We start from the raw sequence: 26,633 nt of genomic DNA, 5'->3' as shown, positions 1-26,633 counted from the left end.
GTGTGATTTTTACGAAACGGACCCTAAGGTTCGAAGGGTTTGAAATAAAAAATAATAATAAAATAAATAGTTGAGGAATGGGTCACTTGGATGGCGAATGTCAAGTTGGATTAGATTTATCAGATATAAGTTCGTATTAAATTATTAATTAATGAACGTTTGTCGGACTTGAATGGACTCAATTCTACAATCACAATTAATTCGGTCCTAATAAATAATTGTTCTGTCAGTGGTAATTTAATAACTTCGATGATGTCAAAATGATTGTTTTTGTTATCTAGAGAAGTTAAATTTTATTATTATTCACTGGAAGGTGTGTGTAGGCAGCATTAAAAAAGTTCTTCCATCAATGAATTTTTGTTATGCTTTAATAAACTATTGTAAACAAAAAATACGGAGAGAATTAGCGAATTAACGGAAATCACCAGAAATTTCATCAGAAATCTTGAGAGATTTTACCGTAATGACCTGAGGATTTTTTAAAATCCAATAACTCGTAATTGTTCGTCTTCAGTCGTCGAATTTTTATAAAAAAGTTTTCTAAACGAGTAGCAATAAATTAATAATTTTGCAAACTCAATATAAAAGCTAGCATGAAAATTAATTTGTAAATTGACACCAGAACCGAAAAAATTTAGTAAATCTTTACTGTACACTGAAAAAAAAATAGTTTTTCCTAAATATTCATTTATCTCAGAGAAGTATTTATTTTTTTAATATTATAAATACTCAGTAAAGACATTTCAATAGCAATACTCATCAGGTTTGAATTATGTTAATTAGATTGTTCTAGAACAAGATCCAGAAATCAGAAATTTAGAAAAATAGAAAATGAGCAACTGTCAATAATATTGTCATCATTACATCTAATTCAACTCTTCTGGGAATGCCTCACTCCAGAAAATATAATTTTTGCAAAATAAATACTGCTCTCAAGCAAATAAATATTCGACACAAATTTTTTTTTCCTCCCTGTCATATTCATATTTTTTATGATTTAAAAATTATTATGAAATTACAATTATCATTAACCTCTCCCATTGTTTCTTCATATGCAAATACATAAATAAATAAACAAAATTTTGCAAAGGACTTGACTGCATGTCATGAATAACTTATTGAACTTTAAAATTCAAACTCCCGCAATCACAACATGCGGTAAAAAGCTTCGCTGTGCCAGATCGATTGCGCAGGGCGGAAGAGAAATTCAGTAGCTACTTGTGCCTTCTCTCAAAACTCAACACACTAAACCAGTGCTGCCTCGTAGTTAACCGTGCCAGTAGTGCTACCAGTGCTTTATTTCCGTCGAATAGAGCTTTTTTTATTTATTTATACAATTGACACTGCAGTGGCAGCACAAACGAAATATCTCCGAGGTGATACTCGATGTTACATCTCGTATTCTCTCATGTTTTTGGCAGCGCAGTATCAGTGAACCTGGGAAAATTAAAAAAAAATCAAAAGCAAAAATAGGAAGCTGTAGGATGGGAAATACATCGACGATAATCTCACGTAGAAATTCATCACCAACAGGAAATAGTGTTAAACGAGTTCACTGGGGTGGCTCAGGTATGGCATTAACACCGGCAAATGTTACTATTGCATGCCAATTTCATTGACCACGCAATTATCGCTTGTAAAGAGCCATCAAAAGTCGTTTCGCATTAGTGCTGAAAGTCAATTTATGCATAACATTGAGTAAAAGCATTATTTCTGCCAGGCATTGACACTTTTGACAGAAGAAGATTTTTTCTATGATATTTCTTCAACGGAGGCACCTTCAGTTCATCTTAGTTCAGCTCCAAACATTACAGTTGTACTGAACGATATAATTTATTATATTACATGTGACCTTGACAAACAATTCATCATTATTTTTCAAATCTTTCGTGTTTATGATTTTTTTAGGTAAAAAAATTCAGAATAATTCTGAATTTTGATAATCGTCATTGGACCTGGATGGAAGACACTTTGTTAAATAATAATCTGTTAGTTCAACATAATTTTCATGCCTGGAATTGCATTTGGTTCACATGGAAATGACTGGCCTGAAGATATAAGTTCCAGAAGGAAAATTTTTTTCTGTTATTCATGAAAAAATAATTTCGTTCTCGGTGTAACATTACAAATTTGTTATTTAAATGACTTCACTTTGAAAATAAGTAGTCACATTATTTTGTTGATATAAATCACTTTCTACATATCAGTCGTTAATTTTTCCTGGGAACGTTATTTATTTTTATTTTTCAGACCATCATTGATTGTGATAAATCTTAATAATGATTCTGTTACTGTAGACGTCTCCTCACATCCTTATGTTGGATACAGACTTATGTATTGAATGGTATCTGCATGTATATAGATATATTCATCGGTCTAAATAGCCATAGCCACTGGTTCAGATGCTGCCAAATGTTTTATTTTCAGCCCCACGTGCACGTCGGTGGTGGAATAAAACTATGATCATCCCTGTGCCATTCGCTGAGAAACAAAATATTGGATTTTCATTTTTTCATTTCTCTTAATTAGATATTTGGAATAACGTGCTGCAGTCCTCAGCCCTATCCAATAATATCGAGCGGAGTCCCATTAGCGCAATCACTAAGTCACTCTCAATTAAAATCACCTGAATCATTTGATTTTAATGGCTTCAAGTAATTTCATATTCCATCACTTGCAATTACGTCAAATCATTTGTATTGTCATGGGAAATCACCTGATGGGGAATCAGTGAATTCATATGATTTCAAGGACTTCAAGTAATTTCGTATGACATCACTTGCAATGATTTCAAATCATGTGTATCCACTCACACGAACTCGTCTTCAACGAATATTCAAGTAAAAAAAGACCAAAATTTTCAGATAAAAAAACACGAATAAGGTCCAGTCAATTTTGAGATATTTCTGAATAAATAAATATTTAAGCAGAATAAAACGTTTTTTTTTCGCAGTGTACTAATAACTATCACTAATAACTATTCACTTATCAGTGAATTCCAAATTATTCCACAGGATTGCCTGGACCCCCTGGTAAACCGATTCTGATACCATCATTCACTGAAGACTCACAACCGATTATCGTTGGAATTCGATGGGAAAGATCTGCTTACAATGGAGGCTCTGCTATCATAGGTTATTTGGTGGAGCATCGACGGTTGGGTTCACCCCACTGGGTGAGATCATCCCCAGGTCTCTGTTCATTTCCAGAGCTCACGTTGACCGGTCTCGAACCAGGATGGAGATATCAATTTCGCGTGAGGGCACAGAATACTGTTGGCCTATCTCCCACCAGTGAAGTGTCTGATCCATTAACAGTGACACTTCAACGTACAGAAGCAGCAGCGCCAGATTTCATAACAGAATTGAAGAATACGATCGTCTTGGAGAATGACCAGGTAATACAAAATGTTCTGATGTCCCTTATTCAGAGGGATATTTTTTTTAATGTCAGTTTGTGAAATTTATATTAATTTTTTTTGTCTGCAGGTGGAATTCATCGTACACTTTTCGGGAACACCAATACCTAAAATATCGTGGTTCAAGGATGGCTTCGAGATATTCAGTAGTCGACGTACGAAGATCATTACTGAGAACGGTAGGAGTAGTCTAGTTATTCATCAAACAGCTTTAAATGATGAGGGAGAAATAAAATGTACAGCTGTGAATAAGGCAGGTCATGTCAGCACGCGGGGAAAGCTCATTTTACAAGGTAAATATTTTAATGGAATTTTGCACTAAAAAATTTGTAAAGGATAAGAAACATATTTGTTCAAGACCATGAATGTTTGTTGTTAAATCAAATTTAAAAGGATTAAAAATATTTTTGAAGTAATTATCTAATTGATTTAATCTTGCCATAGACTCGGGTCAATGTACTGTTTTTGTTTATTAACAAATATGTAGTAACACTACACATACTCTTAATGATAAAGTTATGTAAAGTGGACAGAGGAAAATGAATTATTTACTTCTGTTGGATTAATTTTCTGACTGTTGAGAAATTGACAAATATTTTTCTAATCTTAATAAACTAGAATATAATGAGTTTAATTTACCAATTGGTTCTAAATTAATTGCTTTATCAGTCATATTTTAACGAATACTAATTACAAATTTTAATCCTTCTCCACAAGTATAGTTACAATTAAATTACAAAATTGATCTATTTAAAATTTATTTATTTATTTATTTATCTATTTATCTATAAATAGTTTTTGAAGAAACCAAATAATTTTTTTTATACACTAAACATTTTATGGTTTCCTAATGAGGCGTCTATTTATCATTATTCATTTGAATTAGAAACATTTATAATTGACACTATTTTTTCGATAAAAATTTATCTCTCGATATAAAACTGCTCAGTAGTGATTTTAAACAAATTCATTCAATGAAATATTCAATAGTTTCAATCAAATATGAACTTGCAATTATTTATTAAATTAATTTTTTAGTTCAAAAACACATTTTTTTGTTATAAAAATTTCCTCTATTTACGATTCACTAACGAGACTGCACTCAATTCACTAATAACGTTATCCGAACTTTTTAGCGCATCCTAAAATACGTCTTCCACGACAGTACGAAGATGGTCTCTTATTTGAGAAAGGTGAGACCATTAAATTGAAAATATCAATCGCTGGACGACCGTTTCCATCCGTCACGTGGTATCATGACGGTGACATAATTGAAGCTGACGACAGGCATATTATGGAATCAATAGACACTGGAGAATTTTCTTTGACAATTTTGTCAGCAGAAAGAAATGATCGAGGGGAATATACGATGAAAGCTTCAAATAAAATTGGTGATGACAGTTCATCGTTCCTCGTTACTGTGACAGGTATTAAAATAATTAATTTCAGCTGCATGAGACTTGTTAAATAAATAATGCCTACTGTAACAATAAAAAGAGGCCATTCAACTATTACATTTACATAAAAAATTATATCATAACAATTATGGCAAAGAGTGCCATAACTATTATGATATAATTTTATGGCAAAGAGTGTCATAAATGTTATGATATAATTTTTTATGTCAATGTAATTGTTGAATGGGCTCTTTTTATTATCGTTTATAATCGTCGTTTATAATTTGTTGTGGTACTCTTTGCCATAAATGTTATGTTACTGTAACAAATCGAATTATAAATACTATTTTAATCAGTTAACTATATTGTTATTGAAAATATAATTCTTCTGACAATTCCTATTAAGTTAATAGGAATAGGAATAGGAATAGGAATAGGTATTCCTATTGAGTTAAAATGACCAGTTGGTTTTTCTTTCGATGTAGATTGGCCATTCTTGTAAAAAATATTTCAATTTCAAGATCGTCCTGCTGCTCCTGGAGCCATAAAAATCATCATGACTCTGGGTCGATCTGTGACTCTCTCGTGGTCCGAACCTGACGACGACGGCGGTTGTAAGATAGGAACATATATTGTCGAATATTATAGGGTGAGTTAATCACTTACGAAATTTGTAATAAAATTAGGGGAATAATTTTCTATTTGTGTATTTATTACGCAGATTGGTTGGAACGTGTGGTTGAAGGCAAACACAAGTCGCAGACCAGAAACCACTCTTGTTGATTTAATCGGTGATTCAGAATACAAATTTCGAGTTAAGGCAGAAAACCCATACGGTGTGAGCGATCCCAGTGACGAAACTGATATTGTATTCATTCCTCAGACGAAGGAGAGGTAAAATTAAATACTTCAAATTATTATTTAATTGTTGAAAGATAAATTAATAGACGGAGAAATTAGAAATGGCTAATTATCAATGTCAGGAATGTCGCAGTGACGAAAAATTCGTTTCAAACATCAGGACATTGCAGATGAAAAATCGAATGAAAAACAATCTAATCATTTTCGTTAGTTATTTTATTTTTTTACGAGAAAAAATAACAAAAAAAAACACTGGTCAGAACGTCTTAAAAAATTATACCAAATAGTTGAATAGAAATGTTCGAGACTATCTCGAATCTATCTATCTTTCTATTGATCTATCTTCTTCAGATTGCAGGACTTACAAAGATGATAAGGATTAAATAAAATAAAATTAAAAAAAATCTTCGTTCATCGCTGCAGCAATAGCAAATAGTTATAAATAATGTTCAAACATCAAATATTCATAATGTAGACTACCTTACATTATAAATTAATATTCTCTGAATTGTTTGGAATCGAAAAAAATAAAAATAAATAATAATGCTTTCATCTATCAGTTCCAGCAAGAGCGTACCATCACTCATTGGAGGTGTGAAAATCCACGAAAATCAGCAGAACAGCCGAGGCAGAAGATTAGAAAAACAAAATGAGAATGACATTAAAAAAACCCAGATAAGAACGCGAAGTTTAACAAGAGACGAGGCGGCAGCGAGCCACCAACATTCTGAAGAATTTCATCACCAACAGTTGCAGACAATGACTTCAAGATCAGTTTCTGTGCAACGTTTGGGATCTGATACCGTATTGACAAAAACTTCACGATCAGACAGTCGAGTGACATTTTCAGATACCGTATTTCTTCATGAAGAGAAGCCATTAGAAGCTCCATTGGCCCCACGTCCGGCCCCACGAGCATCAAAACTGGACAGACATTTGAAAGCTACTGCTGAAAAAATGGATCTGTCCGCTTCAAAGGGGACATCACCTCCTAATCCTGATAATTCATCTCCTCCTAGCTATCTCCATTCGAATGAAGAAACCGTCTTGCCCTCTCTTCCAAGGACGTCAAGCGCTTCATCAGTTAAAAAACCGGACGACGACGGAAAAAACGATGAAGAATTCATGTTGATATTGTACCCGAATACCGACGTCGATTATACGAAAAAGGACACGAATAGAGAATACACACCTGAGCTAGATTGTAATTTTGAAAATGATGATGATTTACTACCTCCACCGATGTCACGCTCACTACCAGAATTATTCAGTGCAGATCATCATCTCATCGAAATAATGAGAGAAGCTTTTAGTTCAACCGAATTACTTCATGAACGTGCCATCGAGAGGTTCCAAAGGGCTGTAGCAATGGAGGAAGCTAGCACAAAAAAATATCCTTTCAACACTGAAAATTTGCCTACAAATCAATTCAGAAATTTACGTCCACAGAGGATATCCACAGCAGAGGAACTACCCACACCTTCACCTCATTTTGATACCCCACTAGTGTTGAATAAAAGAAGATTTAGCGAGGGACAAGTACCTCCTGCAAATACTGATGACAATCTAGCAATTACTTCACCACTGACTGTTTCCTCAGATCCTAATTTAGTAGATTTCAATTCAAACCAACAGTCGCAATATGAAATTCACGAACCACTTCTGAAACCTGCGACGAGTCTTCGACGATGGGACGATGAAAACTTGCATTCAATGACTGGAAATGATACGTCAGAAGAGGAGTTTTCATCGGATGACGAAAAATTACTGTCAAATAACGTCTTAATTACGGAATATGCGCAAAAGGATCCAGGAATAAATCCAGGAAGTGGAGTAGTTTTACAGCCAAAGTCAATTCTTAAAAAAAGGGTTGATGACGTGCCAGGACCATTCACCATCTCCTCACCTACACCAAAAACCCAATCAGCTGATGGGAAACATTTTGGTGATGTCACACGTCTGAATAATCCCTCTGACACTGTGGAACTACCTGTCGTGTCTGATACAGAAAACGATAACGCTAGTCTGATGATCGCAGCTGAAGTAGCTCAGAATCGTCGAAAATTAAGTGCAAAGTCTTCACTCGCTAAAAGGGAGACAGCTGAATCTAAGGAAGATGTTGAAGCTAAACGCGCTGTCATTGATCTTTACGCTGAAATCGTTAACGCATATTCATCTCCTCCTGTTTCTCGTTCAGCAAATTACACGACTGGAGAGATTTCACGTACGATAAATCCCAGTCGCATTCCAAGCAATGAAAATTTCGAGACTCCCAATGATGTCCATCCAATGATGTCCAATCAGTTGACGAAAAACTTGGAGATGCAGAGGAAGCCAAACGAGCGAAAGAATTCAACGGGAGCTGGAAATAATTCTATTGGGGGAAAGGATATTCCTTCCAGGCCTTCCAGGATCGACTTTGAAGCCACTAGCAGAGAGTCATCCGCATCAAGATCATCATCAACGACTCGAAAGCGACGCAGACGGCGAGGGTCAACTACGAAAGGAATAACTCATGTCAAGACGTTCGATGACACATTGCAGATAAATGCGAATGAACCGGGGAAAGAACAACAGACAAATTGCAGGAACAAGGATGGATTGCTCACTAGAATGACTGGACGTAGTCTAAGATCGTCTGCTATCAATGATGAAGCTGCCAACATAATTGTGGAACCATTGAGAGTCCAAACTCGTGTGAAGGTTCAATCTATCATGAGTTACACCACTGATCTGATACTTTTTCTTGGTGCCCTTTACATTTATCTGTTTAAAAAGGAAATACTAGCTGTTCCCCTCATCGGACTCGTACTCTACCGTAGAATACAATCAGATTTAACAAATTGGATTCCACATTAATATAAGACAATACAGAGCAATACATTCAAACACAGAGCGAAATATTAATTAAAAATTACGTATCTTTACGGTACTTCCGAAGTAGTTATAGGAAATTTTACGAAACTGTCACGTAATTTTTTCTGAAAGTTCTGTAATTTTTATCTGAGTCATCTGTGGAAAATTACGATACCATCGGACAAAATTTCCCAGTCGATTCCGCATATAATCGATGAGAGAACTGTGAGGTTCGTAATTTTTACTAAATATTTGTTTTCGAGCACATGAGGTGCCTCAATTCATTCTCCCAACATCATTGTAATTTATATTTACGTCGTAATTGTTATTGTTTTTGACTTCACTAGTTACCAGTCATTTTTGGTTTCACGTCTTATTTTTCCCGAAACATTTGCAGGGGAAAATTGGGAAAATGTGGTCGAGGAAGATAAGATGGGCCGTCATTTTTTTATTACTTGAATCCTTTCATCTCATTGACGTTTAATGTGTCATTAGTCACACATGCGCACACATGGGTGTGATTTCATTGAAGAAAAGACGATTTTTTGTTTGTTTTATTAGTTTTTCTTTTTTAATGGAAACTATTCAATAATGAAAATGACATTTTCATGATAATGTCGTGGAATCGCGCGTGCGTAATGCCAACAACCAAGAAATATCTTAGAATCTTATGCGCGCGCCATTAACCGAGATGACGATTTTAGACTAAAAAAGATAGCTTTCAGGAGAGAAGAGCTGAGTTCCAACATCATTCGGATCTTATTTTCATCGGGCTAGTTAAACTTCATTCTGTAATATTAAATTCGAATGGCAATAGTCATCCACACAATGACAGTTGTCATCTAAAATAAACGTCAGAATAATCAGAAGTGAGTGACGATGATCAACTTCGATAATAATACTGGAAAACGACACTATTTTTGAAGGTAAAAACTGTTGTTTACATGTTTCATTGTACCCAAATGACTTGAATGAAATATTTGTTTAATACATAATTTATCAGTCTATACTTGTAATAAAGTTCCTGTCGTGGATTGTGCATTTAAAATGTTTTATATTTATCCATAACATCAGTGAAAAGGGAGCATGCGAGGGGTGAGAACTACAAATGTTACATTATTATTGCAGAGGAGGAGTTCATCGATATTAATTTTATTGCATCAACGGAAAACCAAATTCTACATAAGAATTTGCTTTCAGGCGTTAATGCACGTTAACGCGAACAACTTTGGATCATTTACATTCTATTTTTAGAGCAACTGCCGGCAAATCGAACTTGACGGCATTCACCGCGCCAGCAGTGTTTGTCGTGGGCTCTTTACAATTAGATTATGATGATGTTCCACATCACGAAGGGAACGAGAAAATCAGTTTTGTTCCCCATATTTTGCTCTTTTCGGCGAATCCTCAAGTTAAAAAACCCTTGATTTTCCAGTTGAATAAAAAAAAACTGGGAAAATGATTCGTTAGCTGCAAAATTTCCCACGATTTCAGTGAAATCAAAGCGCAAATTAAAACGAAAATTGTTAACTTTCTTCTGTGGCCTCTCGTCTTGATGGAATCAAATGATCAATTAATTATTGAATGTATGAGTGAGATGATAAATACACGCATATATTTATTTATATGTGTGAGGAGAGGGGGAAGCGTTGGAGGGAAAACTAGTGATTACGAAATTTTTCGGTTCAACTCCATGTGACGTCTCGCAAACGCAGTTGTGTCTAAATTCGATGCTCAGTCCAATCCTTGAAGATTGTTCGTGTGAATCAAGCAAGCCGTAAACTCGCCTACTGTTCTACTGATCAAGCTGAAGTACAGTAACAAAATTCGCCCAGAAATAAGATTCCACAATTACTTTGAAGAAAGAAACGCGACAGCAGTGCTCCCTCGAACCAAATAATTGCCAATTTTTGTTGTATTTATTTGCTGACGCTGGCACTATTGTCTTTTCGACATGAAAAAAAATCTAGTCAATTATCATTGACATTTGAAAAGCAATTTCGATGATGACGACTGGTATTTTCGTTCATATTCTAGTTCAGTGGGCGTATGCAGCGCTCCCGAGCTTTGGATTAAAATAAAATTCTTTGGTCAATGTTATCACATTTATTTAATTATAAAAAAATCTCCAATTGCTTTTACTAAAAAATATGTGCGTCTAGTTTATCCGGTGATTAATGATGAAGGTGTGAAAAATGGGGAGTCAGTGTTGCAAGTGTTCGGATGACAAAAAAAATCAGCAAGTGACACAAAGTAGATCAACAAGTATAAATATTCGGTACGATTAAAGCATGCAATAAATAACTCTTATGTGAACATTAATTCATTTTCTAAGTTTCAGTTTCATTAACATTGATGGGATGATAAAAATTTCGTGTCACTGGGATGAATGAATTTTCAGGAATATATGAGGGTCTGACTAATATAGAATGGCCTTGCTTTTGAATAATTCTTCGTCTCCGGTAAATGTCAATCGTTATGAGAGTTAAGTTTGGCACGGAATATCATTGAGTTGATTATATGGAAGAATTTTATTTCACCCTGTGGTGCAATCACCTGTCTCGTGCAGCGTCTGGAATTAATTCAAATTTGGACGGCCGATGGTTCTCGATTGATCGAAGATATCGTCTTTTCACGCTCAATTTACACTAATTGTTCTGATGATTTTGTTCATTTAATTAGTTATTCTTAATCCTCATTGTTAATTATTATTGTAGCCTGACGTTCAGTCCTGGATAATGCTCAATTTATTTATTTTAATTCCTCAGCAATCAGTTGAATCAACATCAATCAGAAACTCAAAAAAACATTTTACAGATTTTTTTTACTGTATAATAAGCAAAATTATCGTCCAGCCCTGTTGTCTATATTTTCCGTTAATATCCTCTTTAATGAATAATGTTTTTCAATCTTGTGTTTTATCAGATTGCATGGAATCCCGGAGGTATCAACATTTCGGTATAAATTTCGACCGTATGAAAATATCGACCTGTACAAATCGAAGACATCGAGAAGGCATTGTACCGACTATCCTTATCCTCGCATAACTGACGTTCTAAAAAATAATAATTCTCCAGCTGATGATGTCAATCGAGTTTCACAAAAAAGGAAACCAATGAATAACAACGGCATTTTGTGGGAGCCCAATCAAAGTGATCCACCAACCTTCATTAGAAAACTCAGTGATTTGGCTGTAAAAATTGGCACAAGAGCACGACTCCTCATTGAAGTTCAGAGCGCCTCGTGCCCGAAGGTTTTTCATTTTCTATTTGAATTAAAATATTTTTTCCCGTCACAGTTTTTACCGCAGGAGATTGGAGAATTGAAAAAAAAAAACAACATCTCGATACTGTGCCCCCAAAAATGTGAATTTTTTGATCGATCTAGATAGAACCGATTGAGACGATTATTTTGAACAAAAAAAAATTAAAATCCTTGGAGTAGTTTCGGAGATATAAATTGAAAATACAGATTGTTAACTACGATTTTTTCCCTATTTTTTTTACAATTTTCTCAAAATTAATTTTCATAACTGCGAATTTTTCAGTACATGCACACAGACATGATCTAAAAAACGTAATTTTTGTACGATTGACAACATTCTAGATAATTTATAATCGAAATTAGGGAATTGAAAACTCGAACAAACAAAGAATTCCATTCGAACAAAAAAAAAAAACAACAAATAAATGGGTTTGGCATTCAAGGTACCAATTAAAATGAATAAAAGTCCGATCAAGAAAAGAATCCACTTCTTTAAAAAAAAGATATTCTCCTGTAATTAATGAAAAATTGATAGCAAACCTAAGTATAGAAACTGAACGGGGAAATCAGTCCCCCAGAAACGCATTATTTCAGCAACTATTTCGGAGGCACATTTTCTCTGAAGACAAAAAAAATATTCCCAGTGGCTAGAAAGCCAAAGATAAAACGGTGCAGTTGCTCAGTTACATAGACTCGCACATTTATCTCCCTTTCCATGCTACCACGTTTCCGCATTGCGTCTATAAAAGATGAAAGCAATGATTCACAAATCCCATTCTGTACCCGGTGAAATTCCCCCGACGACATAAATTAAATAACATAAATTCAAATTCACAGGTAACATGGCGCAGAAACGACGAACCAATAGACTCTGGTTCGCACATTACATTTGTTCACGAAGGGAATTTTTACTGCATCGATTTATCACCAGTTACTATCGAAGATAAAGGCTATTGGACATGTACCGCTGAAAACACAACGGGTCGATCGTCCTGCGGTTGTTTCCTGAACGTCCTCATCCCCAAGGCCTATAAGAAGCCCTACTTTACCGAAGAATTGCGAGCCCTTCTGACCGAGGGTGGAAGTGTCTCTCTGGAATGTAAAGTCCTTGGAGTTCCAACCCCAGTATTAAAATGGTTCAAAGATGGGGAAGAAATGAAAGCTGGTGATATTTTTGCATTAACTGCATCCCCTGAAGACTCTACATCCCTCGGTATTTACAGGTGTGAAGCTATCAATTGCATGGGAACCGCCTCCTCTTCCTCCAAAGTCCACGTTGTCGGTTCAGAAGACGATGAAAAATCAAGTTTATCAGTTAAATCTTCTGGAGCATTACCAATATTCAAGAAATACCTGGAGAACAAGTCGTGTAAAATCGGTGAAAATGTTTTGCTGTCTTGCGAAATTCAGGTGCCACCCTGGCCGAAAGACGTTACATGGTACAACGAAAATGGTCGTGTAGAACCTCTCGATAAATACCACATCATCGAAGATGGATTGGGAGTTTATTCAGTCGAAATTCGAGGAATTGAAGCACTGGACAAAGGCGAATGGAAATGCGTTGCCACGAGCTTTGAAAATGTCAAACAATTGTCTGCATGTTACATCTCCATGATGATTCCAAAAAATTATCGAATTCCCCGATTTATGGAGGATCTTCGAGCGATTCTCACCGATGAAGGTTTGGTATCATTCGAATGCAAAGTTGTTGGATTTCCAACGCCTGTACTGACGTGGTTCAAAGACGGTGAAGAGCTGAAACCAGGTGATGTTTATCAATTAACAGGAACAAATTCCCTGGGTTCTTACTGCTGCATTGCAAAAAATTGTATGGGCGAAGCGAAGAGCACAGCTGAACTTACCATCGAAGATATTGACAAGCAACTGAACGACGAAGAGCGTTTGCAACTGGTCAAGGAATTCACTGATGTCCCCAAATTCAAGACAGGACTGAAATGTTGTGAAGCAAGAATTGACGAAAATTTCACATTCGCTGTTCGACTTGACGTGACATTATCACCAGAACCCACGATATTCTGGTACCGAAATAACGAACTGATAACGGAGGATGTGAAGTACAAATTGATCCACAATTCATTGGGAAATTTTCATCTGGAAATAAATAATTTGGAATTTATCGATCAAGCCCAGTGGAAGTGTCTGGCAGAGAATGATTTTGGTCACAGTGTGTCATCGTGTTTCCTGAAACTCATCATCCCAAGACACTTCAGAAAACCAAAGTACCTGGAAAATCTCAAAGCTGTACTGTGTGACGATGGAACTGTTAATCTGGAGTGTAAAGTCATTGGAGTTCCTCAGCCTGTCCTCACCTGGTACAAAGACGGTGTTGAACTCAAACCTGGAGACATTCACAGAATAATATCTGGTGGAGATGGTACATGTTGCTTAGGTACCTACACCTGTCGCGCCACAAATTGCATGGGATCTGTGAGTAGTTCAGCATCACTCGTTGGCATCTCCAACGGTGATAAAGACCTGCAAAAAGAAGAAAATCAACTCGAAACGTCAGCGAAGAACGTGTCACTGTCGACTATCCACGAGGAGAGAACTTCTCAATTATATGACACTCCAAGATCTGATAATTCAGTGACCTTGGATGATCATGGAGATATCTCCTTCAGTTTAGATGGAAAAGAAATTTCCGTCAGCCTCTACGAGACTCCAGACCTAACCGAGGAAGACGCCAGACAAATTGTAGAGATGTACGCTGATCAGTTGTCTGAGCACATAACCGAAGGCGATGTCATAGAGCTTCCACCGATGCGTTTCACCAGAGAAACATCAACAACCAGAAATCTCCTGATGGAAGCAGTTGTCATCGACGTTTCACCTGACTATTTTGTTCCAAACGAAAGGTTTGAGGATCTTCGTACTGAAGCTGATGTTGAAAATGTTTCAATAATGGAGGATCCGTCCCAGAGCAACAGATCATCTTACTCGTCAGCAATGGGTGGAGGACAAGCCCCTTCAAAACCGCTGAGGAAGAGGCACAAATCAGTGGACAGTAATTCATCAAAGAGTGACCCCAGTGAAAAAAGTCATCGCAAATCGATGAAAACTGATTTATCGGATGATTATCACAGCGCAAAAGAGCCCTTATCTCTGGAAGAGCAGTTCCTACTCGCCAATGAAAGAATCAGCCTCGACAGCGAAACAACTGGGGACTTCAATGAAGCATTGGAAGCATCGAACTTGGAGTCGCTGATAGCAGATATTACTGACAACGTTATCGTTCCAGAGCCTTCCAGCGATGTGTCTGAAATTCTCTACATTACACCGGATTTGGAAAGAATAAATCTCGCACTGTCGACCCTGGAACAAGCAATTCAACAACTCTTTCTCATTAAAGAAAATCATGATTCAAAGTTATTTCTCATTGCTGATAAACTTGAAATTATTTACCAGCATCTTCACCCATTAATTTCCAGTGAAATTATGAAAACCGATGTTAACGAATTTGTCGTTGCAACTCTAGCTGATTCATTGGAAAATCTCGCCGAGAGATCAGTAAGTTTCTGCTCGTCCTTGCTGACCAATAATTTATTGAACGATTTTCAAAAACTTCCGGACGACTTTGAAACAGAAATATCGAAATTAGTCGTTCCGTTGCAGATATATGAAAATATATCACCGGAAAAAGTTGTTATAGAATATCATAGACAGTTGATACAACACCTGAGTTTCATCATGAACGATATCTCTAAGACGTTGGAAAAACTGTCAAGTGATAATCCCCAGGAGGAAATTTCGCATTCAGTTCCTGACAATGAAAATGACATTGAAGTATTCGTTGAAAATGATCAAGAATTTTCGCGAACGATTGAGCAGGTGCCTCTCGTCTTAACCAGAATACATTTCGAATTGTCTTCCATCGTGGAAAGAGCATCAATTAATCGTTTCTCAGAGATTAATGAAGTCGAGACTTTCCCAAATTTCGTGGATAGTATCGAACATTTACGACAATCCATTGGTGACATTACAATCGCTTTAACTGCGCCGATACTTCATGCTACTAATGTATCAGAAAATAGCTATAATTACGTGGCAAATGAATTCGAAAAGTTGATGGTTCCATTGAGTGATTTACAAAAAAACCTGTCAAATCGAGAATATGAATTGGAAGAAATATCTGTCCTGGTGGATATGACAACTCCCTTGAGGAATTTGAAAGCTGTAATTCAAAGTCTCAATAAGACACAGAGGTCTGAGCTCAGAATCATCGAGTCATTAGAGGCCCTAGAGAGATGTATAACTCAAGCTACTGCTGCTTCTGCTAATGAAACTGTGATTGACGAATCTGACAAAACTGAACGGATTTCGATGAAATTTGACAAACCGCGACCAGAAGCTGAAGAACTGACCGAATCTGTTCAGAATGTAAATCATAAAGCGAAGATACATTCAAAGACAGTCTTAAACTTGGCTACAGCTGAAACATTACAGTTGTGGGGATTAACAACTCTGGAATCATTAGATGATCTAGCCACTATATCATCATCGCTTCACACATTAGCTGACGACCAAGGACATCTCGTTCTCTGTCAGCGGTTAGATGCACTTCTCCAACGAATCGATCTAGTAAAATCACAGCTGAATCATCCACCTGAACAATCAGTTGAGAAAAACGTTGACAGGATCTGTGAAGGATTTATATCGACAGCTGAGGACCTGCAGGAATTAACAGAAATGATCAGGGAAATTTGTGAGAGAGAATCACCAAAAAAATTGGTGATGCAAAATTGCAAACAATTTCTTCATTCAGCGTCTGAGTTATGTGAACAATATAAATACCTTCAACCAGCAGTAGCTGTAGACATAGTAGAAACCTCTCCTGGAGATCAAAATTTGAGTATGTCCCTTGTTGACAGGATAACGGGGGTGATAGAGTCCCTCCAAAACGCTAATGATTCTGTTAAAATGATTCTCAATTCTCCGACACTGGAAGCAATCAAGAAAGATGAGAAACAGATTGAAAATGATGATAATGAGGAGTTGAATAGTCATTCATTGCGTCAAAAGCCTTCGCAAGTTGAGGAAAATGTGTTTGTGTTAGAAGACTCACCGCAAGTGGTGGATGGATATCCTCTATGTTCATCGATCCTCCAAGTCATCGATCCCACTAGTCCTATAGAGCGTGAAATTTCAGCAGATTTAACGCCTTCGATTGAGGACAAAGTTATACTTGAAGTGACTCACAATGAAAGATCAGAAAAATCCTGTGAATTATTGCTACCTGAATCGGCCGGCAAAATCGAGGAAACATCGGAGAATATGAATATTTCAGTGGGAGATGTGGCGACCAAATTATTGCCGATTGAAGCATCTGGAGATTCTCAAATGTTGAATAATACAATGGCAAATTATTCATCAAATTTCGGGGTTGAAGAAGCGAAAATTTCATCAGATGTTGGTGGCGACAAATCCGAGGTATCATTAAAAAACAGGATTTCACATATTGTAGAGGATGAGTTGGATCGTCAAGGTAAAGTGGACTGGGCATCCGCCGATTTTATTGAAGTTATTCAGAATGAAGTTTATGCCGCAATATCAGTGAACTCCAACGCAGATCAGGAACCAGTATTGGAAGAGTTGATTCGTGACATCACTGTAAAAGAACTTCAGAATATTAGATCAGATGAGAATGAGAGCGCCAGTGATAATGTTCATATTCCAGTCTCATCCATATCTGAACAAGGATTAGATAATGCTTCATTAAAACCTGTGCAGGATGTGCAAGATCTTGAGTATGTTCGTGAAGAAGGGGAAAGGAAAGAACAGACAAAGGGTAAAGACCTACACCAGTCCTTGTTGTCTGACTCGATTGCTGAAGTTATTGATGAATCAGAGACACTCAAGAATTTAGATGTACTGAATAATGATGGAGAACAATTAATGGCCGTAGCTTCGATCAGTCAGGAAGCATCAGAAAATCTCCAAACTGTAACTGACCCGACCATCAATGATTCAGCAAATTCCTCCCAAGACCTGGCAGATAATAAAGTTGTGGATCATTTAAAATCATGGATAGGCGATAATATTGTACGCATTATAGATGATGAATTGAATCGTCAAGGTCACGTGGACCGGGCATCCGCCGATTTTATTGAAGTTATTCAGAATGAAGTTTATGCCGCAATATCAGTAAACTCCAACGTAGATCGCGAACCAGTATTGGAAGAGTTGATTCGTGACATCACTGTAAAAGAACTTCAAAATGTCAGATCAGATGAGAGTAAGAGCGTCAGTGACAATGTTCGTATGCCAGTCTCCTCCGCATCTGAACAAGGATTAGAAAATGCTTCACTACAACCTGTGCAGGACGTGCAAGATATTGAGTGTGTCTGTGAAGAAGGGGTAAGGGAAGAACTGATAAAAGCTGAAGAAACACACCAGTCCCTGTTGTCTGACTCTATTGCTGAAATTATTGATGAATCAGAGACAATTAAGAATTTAGATGTAATGAATGATGATAGAAAAAAATTAACGGCCACAGCTTCGATCAGTCCGGAAGCATTAGAAAATCCCCAAATCGTAACTGAACCCATTATCAATGATTCAGTAATTCGTACGCAAGAACTGGCACATAATAAAGTTGTAGATCATTTAAAATCATGGCTGGATGATAATATTGAACGCATAATAGATGATGAATTGAATCGTCAAGGTTACGTGGATCAGGTATCCGCCAATTTTATTGAAGTTATTCAGAATGAAGTTTATGCCGCAATATCAGTGGACTCCAACGTAGATCGCGAACCAGTATTGGAAGAGATGATTCGTGATATCACAGTAAGAGCACTCCAAGCTATTAGATCAGATGAGAATAAGAGCGTCAGTGACAATATTCATATTCCAGTGTCATCCACATCTGAACAAGGATTAGATAATCCTTTACTAAAACCTGCGCAAGACGTGCAAGATATTGAGTGTGTCAGTGAAGAAGGGGTAAGGGAAGAACAGACAAAAGCTGAAGAAATACACCAGTCCCTGTTGTCTGACGCCATTGCTGAAGTGATTCATGAATCAGAGACAATCGAGAATTTGGATATGATGAATGATGATAGAAAAAAATCAACGGCCACAGCTTCGATCAGTCCGAAAGCATTAGAAAATGCTCAAATCGTAACTGAACCCATTATCAATGATTCAGTAATTCAGTCGCAAGAACTGGCAGATAATAACGTTGTTGATCATTTAAAATCATGGATAGGCGATAATATTGCACACATTATAAATGATCAATTGAATCGTCAAGGTCAAGTGGACCGGGCATCCGTCAATTTTATTGAAGCTATTCAGAATGAAGTTTATGCCACACTATCAGTGAACTCCAACGTAGATCGTGAACCACTATTAGAAGAGTTGATTCGTGATGTCACAGTAAGAGCACTCCAAGCTATTAATTCAGAGAAGAATGAGAGTATCAGTGACAATATTCATATTCCAGTCTCATCTGCATCTGAACAAGGATTAGAAAATGCTTCACTAAAAGCTGTGCTGGACCTACAAGATTTTGAGTATGTTGGTGAAGAAGGGGAAAGGAAAGAACAGACAAAGGGTAAAGACCTACACCAGTCCTTGTTGTCTGACTCGATTGCTGAAGTTATTGATGCATCAGAGACAATCGAGAATTTAGATGTGATTAATGATGATAGAGAACAATTAATGGCCGTAGCTTCGATCAGTCAGGAAGCATCAGAAAATCTCCAAACTGTAACTGACCCGATCATCAATGATTCAGCAAATTCCACCCAAGACTTGGCAGATAATAAAGTTGTGGGTCATTTAAAATCATGGATAGGCGATAATATTGCACGCATAATAGATGATGAATTGAATCGTCAAGGTCACGTGGACCGGGCATCCGTCAATTTTATTGAAGTTATTCAGAATGAAGTTTATGCCACACTATCAGTGAACTCCAACGTAGATCGCGAACCACTATTAGAAGAGTTGATTCGTGATATCACAGTAAGAGCACTCCAAGCTATTAATTCAGAGAAGAATGAGGGCATCAGTGACAATATTCATATTCCAGTCTCATCCGCATCTCAACAAGGATCAGATAATGCTTTACTAAAACCTGTGCAGGACGTACAAGATATGGAGTATGTTGGTGAAGAAGGAAAGAGGAACGAACAGACAAAGGGTAAAGACCTCCACCAGTCCTTGTTGTCTGACTCGATTGCTGAAGTTATTGATGCATCAGAGACAATCGAGAATTTAGATTTGATGAATGATGACATGAAAAAATCAACGGCCATATCTTCGATCAGCCCTGAAGCATTAGAAAATCTCCAAATCGTAACTGAACCGATTCTCAATAATTCAGTAAATCCCACACAAGAATTGGCAGATAATAAAGTTATCGAACATTTTAAATCATGGTTGGACGATAATATTGCACGCATTATGGATGATGAATTGGATCGTCAAGGGGCACGAGAGTTTCAATCAGTTGATGCTATCCAACACATTCACGAAAAAGTCAATATCATTATTTCGCAAAGCTCTAACATGAATGAATCAATATTGGAAGAGCTGATTCGTGATGTCACCGTGGAATATCTCCAAACTATTAAATTAGGAAGAAAGGAAATGCCCATTAATGATGAGGCTCGCATGCCGTCCATACCTGTACCTAAAGAAAAATATTCAGATGATGTGTTGATGGAACCGTTACAAACAGAATCAGTTCAATCACTCGATAAAGAAGGGCCTGCAGAACACTTTTATGATGAAACTGAGAAAACAAAAGATCAATCGATCCACGAAACATTTATCATTGATCAGCCAACCCAAGATTTTGAAATTATAAACAAATTGGCAGAGAATAGTTCATCAAATGCTGAACTCGACCAGGTAATTTCACCTCCAGTTGTACTGGAAGGTGATGCAGGACAAGACAAATGTCCGGATGATTCTCAACTATTGTTAGACAGTCCCATTACTCCAATTACAGGAATTTCAGAAAAAAAGGAAAATACAGATGACAATTTCAATATTTCATCTTCGCCCTCAAGTGATAAAGGAGAAAAAGATGATAATGTTCCCCAGCCGTTGGAAACTGCACAGAATATAATTTATCCTGATAAGGAAGAGCTCCAGAAAACGAAAATCGATAAATCACTCGCAACGGGAGAAGAGAAAAAGGCGAACGAATTATATGAATCATTATCGGTTAATGAATCTGAAGCTATTGATAACGGTGTCACCATCGATCACGTGACAGAATCAACAAAGGAAGAGGTTGCTGCAGAAAAATTAGCTGATGTAGCACCTTTGGATGAACTAAATGCAAAAAAGAAGTTGAATGACGATGTGGAAAGTTGCGAAACAGGATTAATAACTGGTGTTGAAGACATTATAAAAGACGAATTGGATCGTCAGGGAGCACTGGAATATTTATCGGTTGATTTCATCAGACTCGTTGAGGACAAAGTTCAGTCGACCACATCGAGAAATCGCAGCAAAGACAATCAGCCCCTAATGGAAGAGCTAGTGCGTGATATAACAGTAGAAGAACTCCAATCCATCAAATTACTTGAACCTAAAACTGAAAATAAGACAGTCAATAATGAATCCCTATCATTACCTGAAGATGCAACAGTTAATGATATCACCCCCTCCTTCAAATCCAAAGAATTGGAGGCAGAACGTCCATTGGATGTGTCAGGCAGTGAATCCAAGGGTGACAAGATTATAGACGGTTCTGAGTTTAACATTAAGACACTTGAAGATCATGAAAAGGATCCGGATAGTGAAAAAATCAGCTCCATCCCTAAAAACAATAATTTAAACGAAGAAATCAGAAAATTAATATCAATGGAATTACGAAATGCCGTTGTGAGTTGGACTGAGGAGAAAAGATTAATTAATGACATCAAAGATAACATTGAAAACAGTAATCTTTTAATATCGAATGACCAAATTTCCCTCGAAGATATTGAATCGTCGATTCAAAGTGAATTTGAGAACCAGCTAATGAGTATTTTTGGAGAGGACAACTGTCTTCAGCAAAAAAGGGATTACAAGTCTGAAACAACAAGTGATATAATAGTCGAGAAGAGAATCAAAGCGTTAGTTGCTGCTGCATTCGAAAGAATCCTGGGCGAGTCAGTGAACCAAGAAGTCTTAATTGAGACTATAAAATGTAAGACAAAAGAACTCATGAAAAACGATGCAAAGTTTTCCGAACAGGCAATATCTGATAGGAATATGGAACAACTCATCGCAGCTGAATTGGAACTGCGGAGGGGTGAGATTCCTGAGCACAATCGTAATGTAGAACTGCAACAAGTCTCGCTAATGGAACTTTCCGTCGATGCCTGCAATGAAAATTTAGCAATTGATTTGGTTGAATGCAATGTAGAACTTGAAGTCTGTAAAATACTTCAAGATGATCAGCATGAGGGACCGGTTGGTGTCATAAACCAAGTGAAGATATTGAAGAAGCCATCAATCTCCGACTGGGAATTTCCAGACCACAGCCTCAACGAACTAGATCCAATGGAATCAGGCATTCAAGTAGGTGATGCGGCTGGACCGCATGATCACGAGGAGCACCAAAGCATGAGATCCATCGCAGGAACGACGGAGAGCGGGGAAGCCATTGAGCCACTAATAACATCTGAGCAGGAAAGAGCATCTGCTGAAACGATTGAAGTAGAGTCACACATAGATCCTCTGAAGCCATCTGCTGTCCAACCAACGTTTCTACAAACTTCAGAATCTTCGAGGCAACATTTAGCTGAAGAAAGCACTCAAGAAGTCGAAGTTGCTGAAATAGAAAAAAATAAAGCAGAAATTAGAACGAGTGAGACTTCGCTGAATTCAGGACCAGGATTGACAGGAGATATTTCTAATATGAAGACCATAGTCCTAGGACAGCCTACTACAGGAGACCTTGAGCATATGTGGGAAATCCCAAGAGACACAGTGAGTCCTGAACCATTGGATCATCAGACTGCAGTTGTTAATGACAACGAGGATCTGGAGGCTTTATCCCAACATCAAAACATGAGACCGACGGTGGTAACAACGGACAGTACTATTGGAGAGGTCATTGAGCCACTCATAATATCAGAACAAGAAAGAGTATCTGCTGAGACGATTGAAGTAGAGCCCCACATAGATCCTCTCAAGCCAAGCACAGTCCAGCCAATGATTCTCCAAAACCCAACATCTTTGAGTCAACATTTGGCTGAAGAAAACACTGAAGAACTCGAAATTTCTGAATTACAAAAACATAAAGCTGAACTTATAACGAGTGCGACTTCGCTGAATGCAGAACCCGGATTGACAGGAGGCATTTCCAATACGAAGGTCATAGTTCTAGGACAGCCTACAACAGGAGACATTGAGCATACGTGGGAAATCCCAAAAGACACAGTGAGTACTGAAGCATTGGATCATCACACTGCAGTGGTTAATGACAACGATGACCTGGAGACTTTATCCCAACATCAAAACATGAGACCGACCACAGTAACGACCGACAGCGCTTTTGGAGAAGGCATTGAGCCACTGATAATATCTGATCAAAAGAGAGCATCTGCTGAAGCGATTGAAGTGGAGCCACACCTAGACTCTCTCAAGTCAGGCACCACCCAACCAATGATTCTCCAAAACTCAGTACCTTTGAGCCAGCATTTGTCTGAAGAAAACATTCAGGAATTCGAAATTTCTGAATTACAAAAACATAAAGCAGAAATTATAACAAGTGAAAGTCCGTTGGATTCAGAAAAAAAATTCACAGAAGACATTTCCAATTTGAAGGCCGTAGTCCTAGGACAGCCTATTACAGGAGACCTTGAGCACGTGTGGGAAATCCCAAAAGACACAGTAAGTCCTGAAACATTGGATCATCAGACTGCAGTTGTTACTGACAACGTTGACCTGCAGACTTCATCACATCAAAACATGAGACCGACGGTGGTAACAACGGACAGTGCTGTTGGAGAGGCCATTGAGCCCCTCATAATATCAGAACAAAAAAGAGCATCTGCTGAGGCGATTGAAGTAGAGCCCCACATAGATCCTCTCAAGCCAAGCACAGTCCAGCCAATGATTCTACAAAACCCAACATCTTTGAGTCAACATTTGGCTGAAGAAAACACTCAAGAACTCGAAATTTCTGAATTACAAAAACATAAAGCCGAACTTATAACGAGTCTGACTTCGCTCAATGCAGAACCAGGATTGACAGAAAGTATTTCCAATATAAAGACCACAATCCTAGCACAACCCAGTGCCAGCAACATCGAATATCTCTGGGAAATCCCAAATGATAGAGTGACCTCTGAAGCACTGGATCATCATACTGCAGTGGTTAATGACGACGATGTCTTGCAGGCTCCATCACACCATCAACACCAAATTTTTCATTGTCCGCAAGTGTGTGACGAGATCCTTTCCAATGAATCTACTCAGAACATCACTGAAAGCGATCCCATAACTTCAAACGTAGCAGTGAAAGATATCGATTCTTTAATTACGGCATCACAACATCAGGTCAACGTGCAGATCTGTCCTCCTGAGCTGATGAAAGATGAAGTCCCTAAACCTACTGATTCAAATCTATCTGAAATAAATGATCCGAATCATAAGGGAAAAGTTGCTGACGAAGAAGATGGAAAATTGCAAATTGCAGACTCTGGTGCCTGCGCTGGAATATCTGAAAAATGGGTTCGAGATGTTATTTTAGGGGAGTTTAATGAAGGAAAAATAGGACCTATTATTACTATGGCACATATCAATGCCTTTGTAGAGGATATCTATACAAACCTTCATGGACAATCAGAAGAATTTCCTCCACAAAACGTGCTAGAAGATGCTCAGAAGTTGGTGTTGCAGAGACTAGATGAATTGGTAACGAGAGAAATTAGTTCAGTAACAACAAGTAAGTCCCAAGAAACGTTAGAATGTGTGCGAGATGACTCAGTCAATCCACATGTCGATGATGAAAAAATAAAAAAACCGACTGATGAGGAGACAAGAAGCAAAACGATACCGAGTGAAGAAGTGGTTGAAAATTCACAAAATCATCAAACAAAGAAAGTAGATAAAATTGAAGAAAAACGTCAGAAAAAACAAAAAGAATGTAAACAACAATCAAATTCTGAGCAAGAAAAGTCTCCAAATAACACATCAATGGAATCAATGACTAATGAATCGTCGAAAAAACCAGTAGAAGACTCAAGCAAGTGCTCAAAACTCAACGAACAATTGACAATCAGAGATACCACACTTGATACAGAGACAAAAACTGCAGATTCAAAAAACAAAATGGAAGATGTGATGGAAAAGCATGATAAGGCTTCAAAAGATAGTTCTAAAAGTAGTAATCAACATCTGATGAAGAATAAAAAACGAGATTCTACGAGAGAAAAAAATCGAATCCAGACAGATGTAAATGACAATCAACCGGCCAGAGACGAACAGATTTCCACTACTTCATACGATAACGAGTCAGATGTAAAGGGACGACATCGAGAGACAGTGCAGAAGGACTATCCGTCATCATCTGCTGAACAACAAATTTTAGATAGAAATAAAAACATGAAAATAATTGGTCAGAATGAATCCAAAGAAACAAAGGAAATACCTGATAAAAATGCTGGAGTGATAGGGAAACCCATAAGGAATCAAATCCATGATTCAAGAGCACCAGATTCTCTGGAACACAGTCACAAGATTAGACCTGGAGCTACACCGCCAGACGCATTTGATATAAAATCCTATCACGAGAGCCCAGGCTGGCAATCAGATTTTACAGAGAACAGCTTGACTATAAACTCTGAAGCATCAGAATCTTCAGCAAAGACTACACAACTGGACGAATTGAAGGAGTCAGACACTTCGAGCTTGCTACCATCAATATCAATCGACAGCGACTTCACGACGACTGGTCGATCTCATCATTTTAACCTCTCGGAAAAAACATTAGATCGATACCAGCGTTCTGATGCGTCGAGAGAATATTTCCCCGGTCCACGACACAAAGGAAAAAAACCTACATTTTGTATGAAATTGATAGATCGCACTGCAGCTGCAGAATCACGAATAAAATTGACTTGTACAGTCCTTGGCGATCCTGATCCTTTCATATTGTGGATGCAGAATAGCCGAGAACTATTTCAACCGAGTAATCGATATTGCATAACGAACGACAATGGCGTAGTATCCTTAGAAATTTATTCCGTTAAACTTCAAGATTCTGGAGAATATACCTGTATTGCTAAAAATGTTCACGGTGAAGCCCACACTGAAGCTAAATTGAAAGTTTATGCTGGATATGAATCTACGCAGTTGATGCCCATTTTCACAAGGTCGATGAAAGGTACGAATTAAATAAATTTTCCCTTCTGTGACAAAGAAAACTTCCTTTACACTTTGCATGCATCACCAATCAGCCCCACCCCCAATGGATTTGTTTTTTTTAAACATGTTTATTTAGCCATTACATATATACAGAGCGAGGGTACAATGTTAAACTTATTGACTACGAGAAAAACATGAGAAAAACGTAGATTCATTATATATGAAAGAAACCAATTTATAATTGGTGAGTACATACTCACGAGCACGCTTCGTATCACTGGAGTGTAATGTTATATTTGTGTGCTGGTTCATTGGCTTTGAGGATGTGAGAGTCAGTGACATATTTGTTAGAATTTTTGTTTTTCGTTTTAGAGACCAGAAAAATGACGAGGAAAACTAGTCAGAGATGTTCGGAAAAATAATAATAATAATAAAATGCTATAACTAAGACTTGAAGTAAGCTTATTTACAGTATTTACATAAAAAGGAAAAGG

At 37.4% G+C, this 26,633-nt stretch overlaps 2 protein-coding genes across 9 annotated transcripts in view; both read left to right on the top strand.

The window, feature by feature from the left end:
• The first annotated feature begins 1,271 nt into the window (after window positions 1–1,271).
• On the top strand, window positions 1,272–8,805 carry LOC135167691 (uncharacterized). The gene is made up of 7 exons (XM_064131148.1): window positions 1,272–1,569; window positions 3,015–3,397; window positions 3,489–3,711; window positions 4,555–4,845; window positions 5,337–5,464; window positions 5,537–5,709; window positions 6,237–8,805. Exons 1-7 carry the CDS (start codon window positions 1,485–1,487, stop codon window positions 8,533–8,535), a joined length of 3,582 nt encoding a protein of 1,193 aa, XP_063987218.1. The 5' UTR covers window positions 1,272–1,484; the 3' UTR covers window positions 8,536–8,805.
• LOC135167689 (uncharacterized) overlaps window positions 8,565–26,633 on the top strand; it is a 30,918-nt gene continuing 12,849 nt past the window's right edge. For 4 of the 8 annotated variants that reach the window (XR_010299908.1, XR_010299909.1, XM_064131145.1 and 1 more), the window contains exons 1-3: window positions 10,594–10,810; window positions 11,458–11,785; window positions 12,634–26,158. Coding sequence is in view for 6 of the 8 variants with exons in the window: in XM_064131145.1 (XP_063987215.1) it covers window positions 10,728–10,810; window positions 11,458–11,785; window positions 12,634–26,158 (13,936 nt within the window). In the remaining 2 variants the exon portion in view is untranslated. Of the gene's footprint in view, window positions 9,459–10,423; window positions 10,811–11,457; window positions 11,786–12,633; window positions 26,159–26,633 lie in introns of those variants that run through there. The other 4 variants (XM_064131143.1, XM_064131141.1, XM_064131144.1 and 1 more) reach the window with 4 other exon arrangements.

Source organism: Diachasmimorpha longicaudata, chromosome 11, assembly GCF_034640455.1.
Source record: "Diachasmimorpha longicaudata isolate KC_UGA_2023 chromosome 11, iyDiaLong2, whole genome shotgun sequence".
NCBI classification, from domain to species: Eukaryota; Metazoa; Arthropoda; class Insecta; order Hymenoptera; family Braconidae; genus Diachasmimorpha; species Diachasmimorpha longicaudata.
The sequence above is the reverse complement of the archived record's forward strand: the minus strand, read 5'-3'. Positions and strand labels throughout refer to the sequence as shown.

Excerpts from the sequence above, each read along its gene's own strand:
- LOC135167691 (XM_064131148.1), top strand. The coding sequence starts at position 1,485 with ATGGGAAATACATCGACGATAATCTCACGTAGAAATTCATCACCAACA. Across the intron at positions 3,712-4,554 it reads GGGAAAGCTCATTTTACAAG|CGCATCCTAAAATACGTCTT; the intron begins GTAAATATTTTA and ends CGAACTTTTTAG. Across the intron at positions 5,465-5,536 it reads ATATTGTCGAATATTATAGG|ATTGGTTGGAACGTGTGGTT; the intron begins GTGAGTTAATCA and ends TTTATTACGCAG.